Source organism: Leucoraja erinacea, chromosome 25 (assembly GCF_028641065.1).
Source record: "Leucoraja erinacea ecotype New England chromosome 25, Leri_hhj_1, whole genome shotgun sequence".
Lineage (NCBI taxonomy): Eukaryota > Metazoa > Chordata > Chondrichthyes > Rajiformes > Rajidae > Leucoraja > Leucoraja erinaceus.
This window is the reverse complement of record NC_073401.1, coordinates 4,057,039-4,078,095: the sequence shown is the minus strand read 5'-3', so window position 1 is coordinate 4,078,095 and position 21,057 is coordinate 4,057,039. Positions and strand designations below refer to the sequence as shown.

Here is a 21,057-nt window from a genome sequence, read left to right as displayed (position 1 = left end):
TACTTGTAAAGGAAATATTTGGAGAACAATGGGGAATAAATACACGAGTTAAAACTGAGCAGACGGCTCCTTTTAAAGACAGTGGTCCAAATCGTCAACCACATTTTATCACTCTATAATTCTAAGATGTATTAAGCTAACATCCTGCTTAGAAATTATCCATTTTCGCAGAGGTGAAGAAGGTATTTGGTGCCACCTAGTGGAAAGTAAGAAATATTTTATTTGGATTTAAATTACATTTTAAATTCAATTTGACCATGGTTGAGTATATTGGAGCCACATGCTTTAAGTGAAGGAAAACACCAGCTGATCTTTCTGAACTGAGTGGTTTGTTTGCTTATTGAAATCTCAATTGCTTTTATACCAACACTGTGTGTCCCATCCAAATTAGGTACAGTGCATTTTTAGTGTAAATTTATGGCTAGTTTGTTCCTCAGAGCACTGCTCTGTTAATTCTGTTCAAGCACTTCAGATGAAATTTAGGTGCTCCAAGGAAATTTTGGATCAATAATTCACCAGCTTGCATATTTTGAATGTATGCAATTTGTGCTCTGCAATCTTTGTGAAATAGCAATTTTTTTCTCGGGGTATTTTATGTAACAATGATACTGAATTACAAAGCCTGAACAGGACCACAAAAAAACCTTTCCTGTGTTTCTTCAATGATAGCATGAGATCATTTAATTGCACAGCCGGATGGTGACCTCGTTTCATATTTTATGTGAACGATGACACTCAGATTATCACTTAAGATTAATGAAGTGAATGTAAATGATTGATGTTTACAAATATACAGGACAAGATGTTAAAAGTCCAACTGGCCAAATATCAACTTACTCCCGATGGTTATGGGAGCCTTCTGCACTCGCCTATGTTCGTCCGATGTTGAGAAAGGCTAGGCAGACACGTCATTGGGGTTATCAAGTGGGTACCTATGTTTGTACATATATGTGCAGTGTTGTTAGCAGATTGGATAAGCCAGAAGCACGTAATCGATTGGACCACGTGGGCCCGTTGCACCCGCCGAACAACTGCGCTGCCGTTGACCAGAATGACAACCAAAGACCAGAACGCGCCCCAGTAGACCCGACGCGCCCCACAGGCCTCCCAGGAGCCTAAGGTGAAGCCGGGTGGCAATGCCTGTCTGAGCCGAAGGAGCCTCAGTGGTGGCGGTAGCAGGAGTCTCGGCAGCAGCAGCGGGTGTCTCGGCTGCGGTGGGAGCCTCGGCAGCAACGTGGGCCTCGGTGGCAGTGGGGCCTCGCGGTGGATGAACGTGAGGGGGAAGGGGAATACAATGGGGACCGGGCATGGGGGGGGGGGGCACTCCGGTTTAGAATCCTCTGCCTCGGGGATAAGTCTGTGTTTGTTTGTTCCGTTAGGGCACTGTGCACATGGCAGCCAGCCAACAGTCGCTTGCCTTTTTCTTTGTGTCTTCACTTTAGATTTTGGGTTATTGCGTCCCTTCATTGTGTGTTGTGACTGTCGGCAGACCAATTCCCCTCCAGGGATAAATAAAGTTTTATCGTATATTTTGGCAGACCCTGTGTCTCTTTGTGTTCCTCTATTTATTTAACAATGCCTTGGTTAAAGATCTCTTAATTTTAAATGAGAATTCTCCGTATTCTGTACTTCCTCACCAGGGTAAGCATTATTCCTGCATCCATCCTGTTTATCTCTGCATGAGTTTGTTTTCATTGACTTGTGTAGAAGGACATCAGGAGCCCATTGAACAATCTGTCACCATTTTAAAAAATACTCTGCTTTTCGTTTTCATCTATTTTTTCCCATTATATTGCATCAGCCAAGTTCTCGCCCACTCGTTTAGAATATCCTCGTTCTCAACAACACTGGTCCTCAGCACATGAAGTGTTCACAACCGTATTAGTTCAGGAGTGTCAAATACTGTAGATGATCCGTTTCAGCTTCCTCCTGCGATTGCCACCATCTCAGATGCCAGTCTTCAGCTACTTTGATTTATAGAATATGATATTAAGCATTAGCTGAGAGCATATCTCAGCTATAATATTGAAGACCTTTTTCCTGAAATAGAGGTACTTCCAGCCAATGTGTTATACACTGTGAAGAAGAGTCTCGACCAGAAACGTCACCCATTGCTTCCCTCCAGAGATGCTGCCTGTCGTGCTGTGTTACTCCACCTTTTTGTGTCTATCTTCAATTAAAGCACTGGCATTTATTCAACACAAAGAACATTTCCAACAATGTGAAGTTATCCACACCTGCATGTAGCAAGACCTGGAAAATATTCAGGCATGTCAGATAAATAGTGTACAGCAATCATGCCACAAAACCATCAAGAAGTGACCATCTCCAATAAGAGAATGATCAAATGACTACCCTTGGCAGCCAATGTCATTACCAATGCTAAATCTCTTACCATCAAACATATGGGAATTCCCATTGACTAGGAAGTCAACAATCCTGTGGGAGTATCATCAGTAGAAGGGCTGTAGGGGCAAAGGCAGTTATTCCTCCTTGGACTTTTTTTAATAAGCAAATAGCAGCATGCGACAGCATTATTGTTTTGTCAACAAATGTTGTCCAATTATCTCTGGTTTGGGACTGTTACTTTAACGAAAAACCTTTTATAGAGTGGATTTTGCTTCATTGCTGTTGAAAATTTGATTGAAAAATGTTATTTTTAGGGATATAAACATTTTTGCAGATGCAAGAAATTGAAAATCATATAAATTATGAACACATGAAAAAAAAAGTACTTTTAATATATTTGATAGATTCTCATACTTTCTCATAGTGTATTGAATGTCCTACTTTTACATGTATGTTGCATCCTGAGAATTAATTTGAGGTAAAATATACACATGCTCCATTGTAATATTCTGTCCCAGTCATTTTGAAAAGAATAACATGTAAATATATATATTTTTTTATTGAAGAGCTGGCTGCGTATCCATGTTGTAGGAAAGATATTGTCAAGCTTTGAACGGGTTCAGAAAAGATTTATGAAGATGTTGCCAGGTCTAGAGGGTGTGAGCTATAGGGAGAGGTTGAGTAGGCTGGATCTCTATTCCATTGAGCGCAGGAGGATGAGGGGTGATCTTATAGAGGTGTACAAAATCATGAGAGGAATAAATCGGGTAGATGCCCAGTCTCTTGCCCAGAGTAGGGGAATTGACCAGAGGACATAGGACAGTGGGATTTAATAGGTGACTTTTGGACAAAGGTTTAATAACAAGCTCCGAGGGGTTGAGGCTTTTTTCACACAAAGGATGGGGGTGAGGGATATTGACCAACAGCTGACTCCTGGGAAGAGGTGTGGGCAAGTTTGAAGGGCTGGGACTTATCATTCTATGACTTTATGACATTTAAAGGCTATAAAGGGAACTAGCAATAGGCTGGGTTGGTTGGAAACAGACAAATCAAGCGGGACCGAAGGAATTGTGAATTCCTTTCTCCCTGATTCCCTTCCCCTCAAGAATATTAGACTTTTCCAAAACTGAGATGCAACCGCCCATAACGCCTCTTCCCAATGCTCCATAATCTCCTTGTCAGTTTTCCAAGATTTTGTGATTTTTGCTTCTCAGGCTTCAATTCAGCCATTTATGATTTTGTGAGATCAATTCACTATTTAAATTTTGCATATGGAGGTCCCTACTGTCAAGTAACACATCTTGTAGGCATTTCTATCACATAATATTTTTGTCACATGTTTTCTTTTGCACTTTTCTTCCACAGTTAAACTTAAAAATGTATTTACTTGCCATTGATTTAGTTAAATTGTGATGTTCTCAGCTTTGCTAGCTATATTTCAAAGATGGGTAAATATCTTGTTCGTGCCTGACTGGGCCATTCAACCCGGGGGCTTCACCCTTCACCAGATTTTGTTATCAAGCTTAGGGGTCTGTTTCCTAATCAAGGCGTAGTGGTGCTCAGACATGGTCACTGGGCCTGGAATATTTAACAGTGAACTGCCGTCCCTGCTACCTGCTGCGGGAATTGATCCCACCATCCTGACAGCAGTCTACATTCCTCCCCATGCTGATGTCAAGCTTGCTCTGAATGAATTGTACTCCACTAGCAATAGCTCTGAGATCAAACACCTCAAAGCCCCGGTCATTGTCGCCAGGGGCTTCAATAAGCCAATCTCAAGAGTGTACTAACAAATTATTATCACCATGTCTCTTGTCCCACCGGGCAACAGAACACCTTCAACCACTGGTACGCGTCCATAAAAAAACACTTATCGCTCCATTCCCGACCACATTTCTGTAAATCTGATCATCCAGCTGTACTTCTACTTCAGGCCAACAAACAGAAACTGAAGTGGGACAATCCAGTACAAAAAGTTGTTCAGTGCTGATCTACGGAAACAGATGACATCCGATGCAACTGCTTTGAGCCAATAGACTGGTCCATATTCGGGGAATCTGCGGCCATCCTGAATGAGTACACCGCTGCTGTGACAGACTTCATCAGAAAGTGCACAGAGGAATGTGTACCAAAGAAGACAATCCGAGTGTGCCCAAACTGGAAACCATGCATTAACCCTGAGGTCCATTTCCAAGTTAAGGCCAAGACAGCAACGTAATAATAATAATAATAATACATTTTATTTTCCATCGCCTTTCAAATCTCAAGGACACCTTACAAAGATTAACAGAAGAGAAAAAAACATATAGTCGGAGAAAAATAAATAATAAGGACATCATCAATATACAAATTAAAGATAGAAATCGCTCCAAAGACACAAAATCAAAAAAAATCAAAAAACACAATGTGAAGAGAGAGCAGCGGCAGCTAAAGCGCGCCAGCGTCCACTCTCTCTTCCGACAGCCATGTTGGACACAGACTAACATAGTAACTACACACAGAAAAATCATCCCCCCACAATGGTTACCACTGTGGGGGAAGGCACAAAGTCCAGTCCCCAACCCCAGTTCTCCCAGACGTCAGGCCTATTTGAGGCCACCACTATTGCCTTTACGGAGGCCCGATGTTCCTGGCCGTTCTGGCCGGGTGGTGTTGCCCCGGCGTCGGGAGAGTCCTCACAGCGGCTGGGCCACCTGGAACAGCCGCTTCCTAGCAGGGGATTGTCGGCTTCCGAAGCCGACAGGGACGCACCGGGTTGGAGCTCCCAGGCTCCCGATGCGGCGCCGTCCGCTCCGCAGACCCGCAGCCTGGAGGTGTTGATCTCGGCGGTCACAGCTCACTGGAGCTCCAGCGCGTCGATCCAGCGCGGCGACCCAGGCAAGGCATCGCCCGCTCCGCTCCACGATAGCGCTCCAGCGCTGTGCCGCCAACGAAGCCGAGGTGCTGGGTGGTCCCCGCCAGGAAACAGCGCTCCACGCACGCTGGTAGGCCACGAGGACGGGTCGACAGGCAGCCCGGAGAAAAACCTGCCTCACCGACCAGGTAGGGACCTAGAAGTAGAATTGCCCCCTACCCCCCACATTAAGAAGTCCATTTCTCCTACAAACGAAAGACAAGACTTACTAAAAACTGAAAAAAAATGGATTAAACGGACGGCTGCTGGTTAGCAGGTTAGCTGGTTAGCAGCCGTTCCCCAAGATGGATCCTCCTCCGAGTCAAAGTCAAAGTCAAGTCAAGTCAAACAAACCCGAACGGTAAAGAAAATGTTACTATGATCTTCGCAACGTCATCAGGAATTCCAAGAAACAATGTTGCGACAAATTTGTGTGCCAGCATAACCGCTCAAACACCGTCAGCTGTGGTGAAGCTGGTAAACTATAACGGGCTACCAGGCAAAGTCAGGCAGCATCGCTGGTGATAGTGCGCCCTTCCCTGATGAACTGAATGAATTCTCTGCTTGCTTTGAGCAGAAGGCCAATAAAGTGATGACATTCATTACGACAGACTTGAGTGTGCCTGTTTCCACAGTCACTGTTGCAGAAGGAAGATCAGTCTTCCAGAGGATGAACTCACAAAAGGCAACTGACCCAGATGCAGCTCCTGGATGCGTCCTTAGGACCTGCATGGACCAACTGGCGGGAGTATTGACGGACATCTTTAACCTCGCCTTACTATTTTCTGCTGTACCCGCATGCCTTAAGAAGACATGATGTGTTCTCGGCTCCCTACAATAGTCCTTATACACTCACGACTGTGCAGCCTAGTACCAATCCAACTCTGTCACAAGTTTGCAGACGACACCACCATAGTGGGGCAGATATCAAATAATAATGAGACTGAGTATAGAAAGGATATTGAGAACCTTATAACTTGGTGCCAACACACCAACCTCTCTCTCAATGTCAGCAAGCCAAAGGAGATAATGAATGACAGCAGGAAGTGAAGCACGACACATACCCCGATCTACATTGAGGGTGCCGATGCAGAGGCGATCGAAAGATTTGGATTCCTAGGAATGAATATCACCAGCAATTTGCCCAGGACCAGCCACATCGAAGCTATGGCCAGAACTCGCTGGGGTTTGGAAGGATGAGGGGGAAAAAGGGGAGGAGGATCTCATTGGAACTTACTGAATAGTGAAAGGCCTGGATGGAGTGGTTGTGGAAAGGATTTTTCCACTGGTGACGGAGTCTAGGACCAGAAAGCACTGCCTCAGAATAAAACAATGTACCTTTAGAATGGAGATAAGGAGGAATTTATTTTGTCAAAGGGTGGTGAATCTGGAAGCCATTGTGACAGATGGCTGTGGAGGCCAAGTGATTGGGTATTTTTAAAATGGAGGTTGACAGATTATTGATTAGTAGGGTTGTCGAAGGTTATGGGGAGAAGGCAGGAGAATGGGGTTGAGAGGGAAAGATAGAACAGTCATGATTGAATGGTGTAGTAGACTTGATGGGCCGAATGGCTTAATTCTACCCCAATGACATGAACAAATGTCTTACCATTGTGATATAAAGTAGTAATATAATGCCTAATTACATTTTTGAGCTTGTGGTAAATTGGATTAGTAAGTATGCAGGAGATTCCAAGATAGGGGGTGTTGTCAATAATGAAGAGGATTTCCAAAGTCTACAGAGTGATTTGGCCATTTGGAAAAATGGGCTGAAAGATGGCAGATGGAGTTTAATGTGATAAATGTGCAGGTGAGGTGCTACCTGGCAGGACAAATCAAAATTTTGTACATGGTAAAGGTTAGGGAATTGAAGGGCCGTTGAACAGAACATATTGTGAGCTTCATTTTTTGAATTAACATTTTTGACCAAAAATCCACCTTTTAATTAAAGAGAACCACGTTTTAAGCTTACCACCGCTCAGCGATACATCCCCAGATAATTCTGCATTGCATATTTATATAAATTTAAAGTATAGCCCTGAAAAGGGGAACATTTAATTAACATCTTTATTTTTAACAACCTCATATGTTTCATTGAAGGTAGACACAAAATGCTGGAAACTCAGTGGGCTGCGGGACCAGCAGCATCTCCAGACCCTTCTTCACACTCCTTCATATTTTTAATTGAGTTTATACCATTTACTGAATCAATAATTTCACTCTTATGTTGTTATTTTATATTGCTAGTTTACGATCTTTGCTGCTTTCTACTACTGAAGTACTCACATAATTCTCTTTAAGGGCTAATGCCCATTGCACGAGCCTCCCTGTATTTATTATAGTGAACACTTTATATGGTATACCCTCAGCCATTTGGCATCTATGTGGGGTGGGGGTGGGGGGGGGGGGTACTTGCATGAATATGTCAGATGAATGAGCAAAACTTTACTGCACATCACACCTCAGTATTCACCCAAGCACAAAGTTTTAAGTAAATTGCTGCGCTATGTGTCATCTTTTAAATAATGGTTTTACACAGCAAGCCTATATTTTAAGGCTAAACTGAAATACAGTGAAAAAAATCAAATGCATCACTGTATCCACAATAAAGTCCAGATCCTCAAAGATGGCCATAAGGTCATAAGTGATTGGAGCAGAATTAAACCATTCGGCCCATCAAGTCTACTCCACCATTCAATCATGGCTGATCTATCTCTTCCTCCTAACCCCATTCTCCTGCCTGCTCCCCATGTTGATACCTGTACTAATCAAGAATCAATCTATCTCTGCCTTAGTGTTGCTGCTTATCAGCCTTCAACTGCGATGCCTTTACATGTTAATAAACTAAAAACATCTTATTTTGCATACCACTTTTGAGCTAATTTGCATTAAAAAACAATTTTTTATGTCGGTATGCATAGACTTTTTCACACACTCGGATCGGGCTAGGCTACCGCTTAAACCAAAAACACTTCCAAATGTGAAAAACGCTAATGCAATTTATTTGCTGTGTTTCACCTGATGAAATGGCATTTCATGGTTTATGAAATCTCTTAATATTTCAAGAAATCTTTGTAGATTTTATTAGAATTCTGAATGTATAAATACCAAATAAGGGAGAGTTTACTGTACCTCAAAATTAATTGGGAATAATTCAATATGACTGAAATGTATCCATTCGCAATTTACAAGTACCTGTATATTTAGTGTGTAGGAAGGAACTGCAGATGCTGGTTTAAGCCAAAGATAGACACAAAAAGCTGGAGTAACTCAGCGGGGCAGACAGCATCTCTGTCTAACAAATCTGAAGAGGGGTCTCGACCCGAAACGTCACCTATTCCTTTTCTCCGGAGATGCTGTCTGACCCGCTGAGTCACTCCAGCTTTTTGTCTATAAAGTGTATAAATAGTATTAAATGTTCCTTTTACGTTACCTTGCTTACATTTCTAATCTATTTTTATTTTATCACAGAAACTCCAATTAAACGGAATGCTCAGATGTTTTCAGTTGCAAGACAGTTTTCTCACATTGTTATCAAATGATTTATTAGTGGTCTTCAATTGCACTTCGAGCTATTTCATCCTGAGGCACGTCTTGTTAGTATTTTCAGTCATGGTTCAAGAACCCAGTCATACTTGAATCTGGCAAACATTTCTATCCAACAAACAAGGGGTGTAAAATAAAAAGACATCAATATTGGAATAACATTAGCAGACTTCAGGACCTTTCCACCTTTCCTTACATTGATTAAGTAGTCACTTAAGAATGACTGTCTTCATGTTTTATTAATGAGCCTGTCCCCACGTATGCGACTTTTTTCAGCGACTGCCGGCACCCGTCATAGGTCATAGCAGTTCGCTGAAAATCCAGCGGCGACCAGAACAAGGTACGACTCTTTGGGCGACTACTCACAACCATACAGGCTTCACCACGACATGTCGCCAGGGTGTCGCCTCTATGGTCATGAGTAGTCTCCTCAATCGCCCAAAGAGTTGTAGCGTCTTTCTGGTCACCGCTGCATTTTCAACATGTTGAAAATTTTCGCTGACCTGCAACGACCTATGATGGGTACCGGAAGTCGCCGAAAAAGTTGCATCAGTGGGACAGGCCCATAAGAGTGGTCAGTCCGACCAAGAGCAGGCCAGGGGTGACTTTGAAATGTAGTGTGGATGACAGGTGGGGATACAGTTGCTCATATCCTGTATTGAATGCATTGCCTCTCATTTAAATGGAAAGTCATCTACAATTAAAATATTACCACAGGGTGCTCATTTTTGGGACCCAGACAGCTGAATCTTTGTGGATTGAGTCCTGTGCAATAATTGAACAGAATAAAATCCAATTTCAGAGACACTTTATTCACACTATCCTGCCAGAGACAAGAATCAACATTTTGTGGTTAGCAACATGCCCTGCGGGCTTTCCATTGACCCCAGAAATAAGTTGAAATTTATTTTGGATGCATTAGGAGAGAACTTGCAGAGGTTGATTGAAAGAGTCTGTTTGTAGGTAATGGAATGGTTGGCAAGTGGGAGGTTTTCAAAAGTGAGCAGGAGTACAAGGGGAGTATGTTCCTTTTATTGCGAAGGGCAAGACTGGCAAGTGTAAGGAACCATGGTTGATGACAGATGCTGCGGCTCTGGTCAGGAAAAAGGAGGCATGTGTTAGGTTTAGGCAGTCCCTTCTTGAGTCTGAGAATCCCTTGAGTTCATGAAGTGTAGGGGTATTCTTAAGATTGTAATCAGATGCAAAAAAAGGGCATGAAATAGAGCTGGCAGGCAATTTGGTTTTGAAATTCTATGTTGAAGCAGGCCCTTCAGCCCACCAAGTCCACATTAACTAACGTACAGAAAGTACCCGAGGTCAGGATTGAACCTGAATCTCTGGCGCTGTGTAAAGGGCCTGTAAAGGGCCTGTTGTGCGGGGCCGGTCCTGACATCGCGCGGGGCTCCGAAAATCCTGCACTGTTCGAAAATCCTGTCGGCCCGCAGGCGCATTGAGGCCGTACGCAGCCGCATCGAGGCCGTACGCAGCATCTTGACATCGTACGCCTAGCACGTGGCGTTGCGCGATGACGTCACCGCCCGGCGTGCCGTTGCTTTATGATGTCACCGCCCGATGCTGTGCGACGTCCAAATTCAGTCAGCCCGCCTCCTGCCCAGCTGATTGGTGAGTTTGATGTCGGGACCAGCCCCGCACAACTCCATACGCCTCCGTGGTACGAATTGGGACCCGCCCCGCGCGGCTGTACGCCTCAAGCGACCACGTTTGGTCGCACTAGACGCATGCTATCGCATGCTGGTGGGACAGGCACTTAAGGCTGCAACACTACCTCTGTGTTTCACCTGACGCTGTGCCACTGTGCCACCCTCTTGTGATGTAAAGAAAAATCCCAAAATATTCTTCAGGTATATTAAAAGTAAAAGGGTGGCAATGGAAAGAACAGGACACCTTATGTCGTCTTTGTGTAGAGCCACAAGAGATGTGTGAGATGTTAAATGAATACTTCCCAACAGCTTTTACTGAGAAAAGGGCCTTAAGAGTTGTGATGTCATAAATGATATGTGAATTACCAAATGGAAGGATAGGTTGTTTTAAAATACATCAAGGTGGATAACCTTTAAAGAGGTCACCATCAGGATTGAAGAGGGCAGGGCAGTGGGCATTGTCTATACAGACTTTAGCAAGGCCTTTGACATTGTCCTGCATGGTAGGTAATTCTTGAAGGTTAAATCGCATAGAATCCAAATTGAGCTAGCCAATTGGATTACCAAATGGACTTGGAGTAAGAAGTCAAAAGATAGATAGACACAAAATGCTGGAGTAACTCAGTGGAACAGGCAGCATCTCTGGAGAAGCAATGGGTGACGTTTCGGGTTTCTACAACCTACATTTCTACAATCAAAAGGTAGTTCTGAAATTTGTTTTTTTTTTTAATTGGAGGCTAGTGATCAATTGGATGCCACGGAGGTTAGTGCTAGGTCTGCTGCTGTTTATTTTGGATATATAATTACAATCTAGTTAACATTGTTAGTAAATTTGCAGATAACACTAAAATTGGTGGCACAGTAGACAGCGAGGTTATCTAAGCTACAGCAAGACCTAGATCTGTTGGGATTGTGGGGCAAGGAATGGCAAAAGGAATTTAACTCTAACTAGTGTGAGGCATTGTATTTTGGAATGTCAGACCAGGGCAGGATTGAATGATAGGGAGAGGTTGGATAGGCTGGGTCTGGGACTTAGCGCTTAGGAGGCTGAGGTGTACAAGATCACGAGGGGCAGGTGAATGCTGATAATCTTCTACCCAGGGTAGAGATTTCAAAAGGTAGAGAGAGCTTAGGCTCAAAGTGAGAGGGAGAGAATTCAGAGGGATCTCGGGGGCATATTTTTCACTTATAGGGTAGTCCATATCTGGAATGAATTACCAGAGGAAAGTAGAAGTCGATACAATTACAACTTTTAGTAGACAATTGGACAGATATATGGATAAAATGGATTAATGGTATATGGCCAAATGCAGGCAGATGCAACTAGCGCAGTATCTTTGAATCTCTGGCGAATTGGAGTGATCCATCGAGCTGGATCTTTCAGGTGCACTGGAAGGAATCCTTCTGGGAAAAACAAAAGCAAACCGTCTCTGAGCAAACTCGCACACATGCCCTTTAGTTTTTGAAATACAATGTTGTCAACTACCGAAGGGATTGGGTGAGGGCTTGTGAGGGCTGTTGGAGATTGCTAGTAATCTCCAAAAGAAATCAAGGCTGTGACAAACTAATGCATTTGTTGCAATCACTATTAACTGATAAAAAAACGAGTCTTAATTGCAATTTAATTGTCTTTGGTTTGTTAAATATATATTTGTAAAGTAAGTATTCTTAAATCAATTCACTGTTATTTTCTAACAGCGTTTTCTTCTCTCTTTAGGGTAAACTCGTGAAGTACTTCAGCCGTCAGCTTTCCTGTAAACGTAATGTTTCTCTGCAAGAACGGAGTGCTGAGTTAGAGGGATTTCCCCACCTCGTTCATTGGTTTCGGATTGTAAATATTCGCAAGGAAGTGATAGAGGTAACTTTGGCATTAATGCTCTTAAACTATTATTTCAGAATAACTGATAATGTTGTTAGAAAGATGCGTTGTTTGAAATAGCTGAGGATTGATTGGTTTTAAGGGCCTGTCCCACTTTCACGACCTTTTTTACTCATGGACATTTTTCATCAGGCTAGAAAAACGCCCCGACCTACTTGATGCCTCGACTAGCATCACAACCAACCTACAACCTCGTAACGACCATGCTGCGAGTATGTGTCAAAGGCAAACTCGGCAGAGGTCGTGAATTAGGTTGTGAAAGTGGGACAGACCCTTTAATCATCTTAATTTTGTTTTATCATTTAGAGTAATTTCACTAAATGTATATATTTTCTATATCACTTTATTTGCGAGGGTCTGTTTAACACCGTTGAATTAAATTGCAAATTATGTATGATGTGCAGCAAATTAAAAAATGAATACAGAAAGTATGAAGGTTGCTGGCTCCAGAGCAACTTCTCACTTTGTACCCTCTCCTGTTCTAATGGTAATAATTCAGTTTGTGGTCAAGATTACTAGGGGAAGGGGTATTCTGGATTTGGTATTGTGTAACAAACCAGCTTTGATTAGGGGGCGCAAGATAGATAGATAGATAGATATAATTTATTGCCACACAACCAGGGTTGGTGGAAATTTGGGTTGTCAGCAGCGGTACAATAATAAAAGGACTGTAACACAATAAAACTGTAACACAATCATCCACCACAGCATTCATCACTGTGGTGGAAGGCACAAAATTTGGCCAGTCCTCCTCCATTTCCCCCCTGTGGACAGGACCAGAGTCCAGAGTCAGTCCAGATTAATTAAACCCTAGGAGGTGGTGACCATCTATCATATCTATCTATCTATCTATCTATCTATCTATCTATCTATCTATCTATCTATCTATCTATCTATCTATCTATCTATCTATCTATCTATCTATCTATCTATCAAACTCTGGGGCTATCCGTCTGGCTGCTGTCCCCAAGTATTTCAAAAATAAACTGGCTTCTCCATTTACATGTCAGCTTCCAACACACTTCGAAACAAAGTTGTAAGACAGGAACACTCTGAACTTTTCACTGCTGCAGCAGACAGGGCAGTGCTGGAATCTTACTTTTGAGAACGGCTTCAGTTCCATTGGAGGAGACGGGTGCATGGTGGAATATTGGGTTGGGGGATCACACCATTGGGGGAGCAGACCAAACGGGTCTGCACTTGGTCTAGTCATTATATAAAAGTCTGTGGCTGCCGGCCGGCTTTCTGCCTGACTTGTGGCTGCCAGCCTTTGATTTGTTGCTACGCCAACACCAGACGCAGAATTGCTGAGATTTTTTCCATTTCAGTAGAGATTTCACTTTTCATTCTAAGTATCACATTTTTAATGAAAACCTTCTTTCCTCTCCCCCCCCAAATTTCAAAAGAAAACTGCTTCTCACCCATAGAATGTTCGTGAACGTTTCATCGTGTGATGTCACAATGGCCAATGCTCACAGATGTCCAATCGGAATGGATCATCACTTACATATGCCTTTGCAGCAGCCCCAGCCCCAGCCCCTCCCCCCACCCCCGCAGCCTGTGTCGAAGCGTGTCATCACGTGTGTGGGAATAAAGAGGATTGGGGGTGATAGGGAATGGGGAACAGATGGACTGTTCCTACCCTCCCCCCCGCCTCCCCCACACCCTCTCTCACCCCCTCTCCATCTCCCTCTCCTCACCCCTCTCCCTCTCCTCCCCTCCTCCTACTGAGTCCCACCCCCATCCCTCTCTCCCACCCCCTTCCCTATCCCCCCCCTTCCCTCTCTCCCCCAACCTCCCCCCAATCCCCTTTCATCCCCCCCCCCCTTCCCTCTCTTCTCCCCCACCCCCCCCTTCCCCCTCCCCACTGTCCCCCCCATCCACACTCTTCCCCCTAGCCCCCCCATCTCCTTCCTCGCCTCCAACCCCTCTTCCCCACCCCTCTCTCCCCCCCTCTCTCCATCTCCCCTCTCCCTCTCCTCACCCCCTCTCCCTCTCCTCCCCCTCCTCCTCCCCACTCCCCCCCCTCCCTCCCCCAACCCACCCTCTCCCTCCTCTTGCCCCACCCCCCCTTCCCTCTATCTCTCCCTCGCCCCCTTCTTCCTACCCCCTCTCCCCCTCTTTCCCTCTCGCTCACTCCCCCCTACCCCTCCATCCCCACTTCCACTTCTCTCCCCCTTACCCCACCCCTCTCCCTCTCCACCCCCCACTCCCTCTCTCTCTCCCTGTCCCTCTCCCCTCCTCCTCTCTGTTCCTCCACCCACCACCGCCCCTACCCCTCTTCCCCTCTCCTCCTTCCCCACTCTTCTTCCTTACCTCCCCCCTCCCACCCTCCCTCCTCACTCTTTCCCACTCCCCCACTTTCCCCCCACCCCCTCTCCCTCTCTCCATCTCATCTTCTCTCCTCCTCCCTCTTCCCTCCTCTCCCTCCCTCCCTCCCATTCCTTCCCCCATCCCCCACAACACTCTCCCCCTCCCCATCCCTCCTCCTCCTCCCCTCCTCCACCCCTCTCTCCTCCCACGCTCTCCATCAATTCCCTCTCCTCACCCCATCCCTCTTCCTCTCCCTCCCTCCTCCTCCACCCCCATTCCTCCCCTCCCCCCACCCCCCTTCTTCCCTCCCCCACTCTTTCTTTCCTCCCTCCACATTCTAACACTCTAACCCTCTATTCTCTCCCCTACCCCTCTCCCCCTCCTCCTCTCCTTCCTCCCCCCCCCTCCGGTCCCTCCCCCTCCCCTCTCCCCTTCCCCTCCCCCCCCCCTCCCCTCATCCTCCCCTTTCCCTCTCTCCCTCTCCCTTGCCAAAGACATTCTTGCCATCTGAGGGAGTACAGAGAAGGTTTAACCAGACTGATTCCCTTCTGTCAGGACTTTCATATGAAGAAAGACTGGATAGACTTGGCTTGTACTCAAGTTCTTAAACCTCTGGACAGGCTAGATGCAGGAAGATTGTTCCCGATGTTGGGGAAGTCCAGAACATGGGGGTCACAGTTTAAGGATGAAGGGGAAATCTTTTAGGACCCAGATGTGAAAAACATTTTTCACACAAAGAGTGGTGAATCTCTGGAATTCTCTGCCACAGAAATAGTTGAGGCCAGTTCATTGGCTATATTTAAGAGAGAGTTAGATGTGGCCCTTGTGGCAGGTACAGGATACTGAGTTGGATGATCAGCCATGATCATATTGAATGGCGGTGCAGGCTCGAAGGGCCGAATGGCCTACTCCTGCACCTGATTTCTATGTTTCTATGTTTCCCTCCTCCTCACACCCCACCCTCCCCTACACCTTTCTCTCTCCCCACCCCCCTCTTCTCTTCCCCCCTACCCCTTCTCCTTTTCCCTCCCAAATCTCTCCCGTTTCCTCCTCTCCTCCTCCTCTCTCCCCCCCCCTCCGCTCCCTCCCCCACCCCACCGCAAACGCCGTTGTGGAAGCCTCCCCAACAGGTCTGCACTTGGTCTAGTTATTATATAAAACTGAGTGTGTGTGTGTCTGCCTGACTTGTGGCTGCCAGCCTTTAATTCATTGCTACGCCAACACCAGATGCAGAATCGCCGAGATTTTTTCCATTTCGGTAGAGATTTCACGTTTCATTCCAAGTATCTACTCCTGATTAAATTTTGTCATGTTTATGTACTCATTTTTTAATAAAATCCTCCCCCCCCCCCCCCCCCCCCCCCCAAAAATTTCCAAAAAAACCTCAGCCATAGAATGGTGGTGAACGTTCAATCGTGGGATGTCACAATGCTCAATGCTCACAGATGTCCAATTGGAATGGATCCACCCCCGCAGCGCATCATCACGTGCGTGGGAATGGAGAAAGAGGATTTGGGGTGATAGGGAATGGGGAACAGATGGACTGTCCCTCACCCTCCCCCTTCCACTCCCCCTCCCCACTATTTCCCCTCTCTCTCCCCCTCCCCCACCCCTCTTCCCCTCCCTCCACACTCTTCTTCCCTTCCTCTTCATTTTACCCCCTCTCCCAACCCCCCCCCCCCTCCCCCACACCTCTCTCCCCCTCCCCTCCCTCTCTCTCCCCCTCCCCCTCCCTCCCTCCTCTCTCCTCCCTCCCCTCCTCTCAATCCCCCTCTCCTCACCCCTCTAGCTCTCCTCCCTCTCTCCTCCTCCCCCCCCATCCCCTCTCACCCTATTCCCCCCCTTTCCTCCTCCCCCTTCCTCCTCTCTCCCCTCCCCCCTTCTCTCCTCTCCCTTCCTCTCCCCCCACCCCCCTCACCCTCCCCCATCCCCTCTCCCCTCACTCCCTCTCTCCCCACTTCCACTTTCCCCCCTCCCTCCTCTCCCCCTCCCTTTCCCCCTCTCTCCCCCTCCTCTCCTCCTCCCCTCCTCCTCCCCCTCCCTCTCCTCCCTCCCTACCCTCACTCCCCCCCCTCCATCCTCCCCTCCCCCCTCCCTCTCTCCCTCCCCATCCCTCGCTCCTCGTCCCCCACTCCCTCCTCCTCCCCCCCTCTCCCTCTCTCTCTCTCTCTCTCTCTCTCTCTCTCTCTCTCTCTCCCTCTCTCTCTCTCTCTCCCTCTCCCTCCCCTCCCTCCCTCCCTTCCCCCCCCCCTCTTCCCTCCCCTTCTCCATCCCCTCTCCTCACCCTCTCCCCCTCTCCTCCCCCTCTTCCTCCCCCCCTCCTCCCTCCCTCTTCCCTTCCCCTTTTCACCCCCTTACCCCCCTCCTTCTTTCTCCCTCTCCTCTCTCTCCCCCCCCCCACCCTTCCCTCTCTCTCCCACCCCCCCCCCTCCCCATTCTTCCCCCTCCATCCACACTCTTTCCCTCTCTACCCCCCTCCCATCTCCCTCCTCTCCTCTCTCCCCTCTCCTTCTCCCCCACTCCCCTCCCCTCCCCCTGGTGAACGTTCCCTCGTCACTCCTCACAATCCCAATGCTCACAGATGTCCATCCTCTACATTTACATCCCTTTGCAGCAGCCCCAGCCCCTCCCTTTTCAGGGGGTAGGGAGATCTCCAGGTACCCTCTGAGTTGGATGATCCCCCCCTCATATTGAATCCCCTCCTCCTCGAAGGGCTGAATAGCCTACTCCTGCTCTATCTCTCCCCTCTGTTCCCTCTCCCTCTTATCCCCCTCTCTCCCCCTCACCCTCTTCCCTCCCCCTCCCTTTCCCCTCTCTCTCCCTCCCTCCCCTCCTCCCTTCCCCCCATCCCTCGCTCCCCCCCCCCTCCTCTCTCTACCCCATCCTCCTTCCTCCACCATCCCCCCCCCTCCCGTTCCCCCCTACCCCTCCCTCCCTCTTCCACCCCCCCCCACCCCTCCTTCTCCCCCACTCTCCACTCTCTCCCCCTTATCCCCACCCCCCCCCCCCCATCCCTCTCTCCCTCCACCTCCCTTCCCCCCCTACCTCCTCCCCCTCTCCCCCCACCCCCCCCCCATCTCCCCCCCACCCTCTCTCTCCACTCCTCCCCCCCCCTCCCCTCCTCTCCCCCCTCTCCCTCCTCCCCCACCCCCTCTCCCTCCCCCCCCCTCCCCCCATCCTCCCCTCTCCCCCACCCCTCTCCCCCCTCCTCCCCCCCCCCTCCCCTTCCCTTTCCCCTCCTCCCCCTCTCCCTCCCCCCCCCCTCTCTCTCCTCCCCCCCCCCCCTTCTCCCTACCCACTCTTCCCCCTCCACTCCCACTTCTCTTCCCATCCTCCCCCCCCCCATCTCTCCTCCTCCCCTCCCTCCTCCCTCCCCCCACATCTTTCTCCCTCCTCCTCCCCCTCCCCCTCCCCCCCCCTCTCTAACCTCCTCCTCCCTCTTCATCCCCCTCTCCTCTCCCCCCTCTCCCCCTCTCCCCCTCCTGCCCCGCCCCTCCCCCCCCCCATCCCTCTCTCCCCCACCCCCCTTCCCTCTCCTTCCCCCCTCGCTCCCTCTCTCTCCTCCCACCCCTTCCCCTACCCCTCTGTGCCTCTTCCACCACTCCCCCTATCCCTCTCCCTCTCTCTCCACTTCCATCACTCCCCCCCTACACCTCTCCCCCTCCCTCCCCATTCTTCTCCACTTATCTCCCACCCACCCCCCATCCCCCACCCCGTTTGGGGAAACAGACCCAACGGGTCTGCACTTGGTCTAGTATACTTTTAAAACTGTGTGTGTGCGTGCACAGCATTTTGCCTTTGAAACATATCTCCTCGAAAACCAGATGCAAAAACGCAGAGATTTTTACAATTTCGGTAGGGATATAACATGAGTTCAGAAATCCACTAAATTTGGTCAATTATTTCCCCAGATTTTGAACTCGCTATTTAAAAAATAATCGCCGCTTGCCAGCGGCTAACGTCACAATGCCTACATACCCTCGACCAATCGAGGCCCCACCTGCCTCCCCCCCCCCCCCCCCCCCCCCCCCCCCCCCCCCCCCCCCCCCCCCCCCCCCCCCCCCCCCGGCTGGACTAAAGCATTGTTTATTTCTTTTTTTCATAGCATTGAATTTTATTGTTTCTCCCCCCCCCTCCCGCTCCCCCCTCCCCGCCCTCGTCCCCCTCCCCTCCCTCTCCCCCCCTTCCCCCTCTCTCCTCCCCTCTCCCTCCCCCCCCCCCCCTCCCCCCTCCTCTCTCCCCCCCTCTGTCTCCCCCCCCCCTCTCCCTCCCCTCCAACGGGTCCCCCTTGGTCTAATATCTATTAAAACTCTTCCCCCCTCTCCCCCATTGGGCCCATATTGCTGATATGTTATTGTTGTTGTTGTTGAACTAAACTGGTATGAATGTGCCCATTGAAATACACATTTTGGCATGAGGTGTCAATTCTGTTTTATCCTCCATACCTTTCTTTCCCTGGCTGTTGTAATACCTTATTCTCTCACCATGGTGACGGTCATGGGCTATCCTCCTGGTTTGACTGTTACTCTAATGTCTGGAAAACTCACAAGAAAATTGCATTGCGAATGGTGATTTTTATTTTCCTTTACTGTCCATCATGGTTACCATGTCTTTGCATGCTACCTCTCCTAAACCCATGCGGGTGTGGAATCTGTGTTATTGCATCAGCCATTCAGGAAGAGACACAAAATATCCTCCGGCAGTTTGTTCCATATATCCACCACTCTCTATGTAGAAAATGTGCCCCTCGGGTTCCTGTTGAATCTTTCCCCTCTTACCTTAAACCTATGTTCTCTGATGCTTCTATAATATCCCCCCTCCCCTCCAATCCCATGACCTGATCCAGGTCATCTCTCGTTTTACCTTTTCCCTTCACTCACAAATTAAGCTATCTCACAAAGAAGTTTAGAAAGGTATGTGGATAGGAAAGGTTTGGGGGTATATGGTCCAGGCTCAGGCCAGCTAACATGATCATGCAAATTGGTCAGCATAGACAGGTTGGTCCACATGGCCTGTTTTCATAATGCAAACCTCTATAACTCTTTGACAAATTGCTCTGAGGTTTTTACTGTACTATCTTCCACAAACCACAGCCTTTGACCCTACCTTGGTTTCTATCTGCAATCTAGCTCTTGAGGAAAAAAAAGCCTTTGTGAAAACCACTATAGGCCACATATTGTGCATTAGAACTGCTGCAGGAAACGGTTCCCTCTATTATTCCCCTACTTCATTCCCATGCAGTGCTTAACTACTTAAGGTACTGGCCTAGAAATTTGTGGAACCTCTTATTAAACCCACATTTTGGTGATGTTACCTTCATATTTTGCTCACCCACACAAAGCCAGGAGTTAAAATGAATGAATTCCTAATAACTAACAAATCAGTGCGGTTATGTTTGGTTTATTTTCTAATATTATGTAATCCAGTACACACTTTCCTCATCTAAAATGTGTACATATTACATTATCCAGCAGAGGGCGATATTAAACTGAAAGTTACAATGTATCAGATTTGGACCAGGAAGTCCTGATTTAGTTCTGAAAGTTGAACGTTGAACAGGACAGCACAGGATCAGGTCAAATATGATGCAAAATTGACCAAATCGATTCTGTTTGCACATGATCCATTTCCTTCCATCCCCTGCAGATTCATATGCCTATCTGAAACACCACAATCAAATCTGCGTCCTTTACCACCCATGGAAGCATGAGCCAGGCACCTTTACCCTGTGCATTAAATAACTTGCCCCACAATTCTCCTTTAAATTTTACCCCTCTCACCTTAAGCTATGCCCACTGGTGGGAGAAACCCTTACATAATTTTATAAACTTCTAGCAAGTTTTTCTTCAGCCTCAAAAACTTCAGAGAAAACAGTCCACGTTTGTTCAACCTTTCCTGAGAACTAATATCGTCTGCTCTAGTCAATATCCTGGTAAATCTCTTCTGCACCCTCTTCAAGCGAGCACTTAACCGGGGCTGCATACAATAGTCGCAGTACAGCCTAATCAATGTTTTGTAAATCTGTAACATGACTTCCTGACTCTTATACTTAATGCCCCAACTGATGAAGGCAAGCATTCCATACACCACCTTTACTGTTCTGTTTAAATGTGATGCTACTTTCAGGGAGCTATGGATTTGGACTTTCTGTACATTAGTACTGTTAAGTATCTTGCTGTATCCTTTAAAAGCCTTCACTGTCCGCAACACTATCAATATTGGTGTTGCCTGCAAACTTATTCACCAACCCATAGTCATTTAAATATATCACAAACAGCGGAGGATCCCAGCACCAATATCTTTGGAGTAGCACTGGTAATTAATATCCTTCCACCACTGCCCTCTCCTACAATACTGGCACAATACACAACTCAAAGCTGGTTTTGTGCTCCTCAGTTTCTAGCTCTTCTGACTTT

The 21,057-nt window shown here is 47.4% G+C and overlaps 1 protein-coding gene across 1 annotated transcript in view; it reads left to right on the top strand.

Moving 5' to 3' along the window:
• Nucleotides 1-21,057, top strand: part of ksr2 (kinase suppressor of ras 2) — a 396,870-nt gene that overhangs the window by 76,526 nt on the left and 299,287 nt on the right. Inside the window, exon 2 of the mRNA XM_055655591.1 lies at nucleotides 12,167-12,307. Coding sequence (XP_055511566.1) covers nucleotides 12,167-12,307 — 141 coding nt within the window. The remainder of the gene's footprint in view (nucleotides 1-12,166; nucleotides 12,308-21,057) is intronic.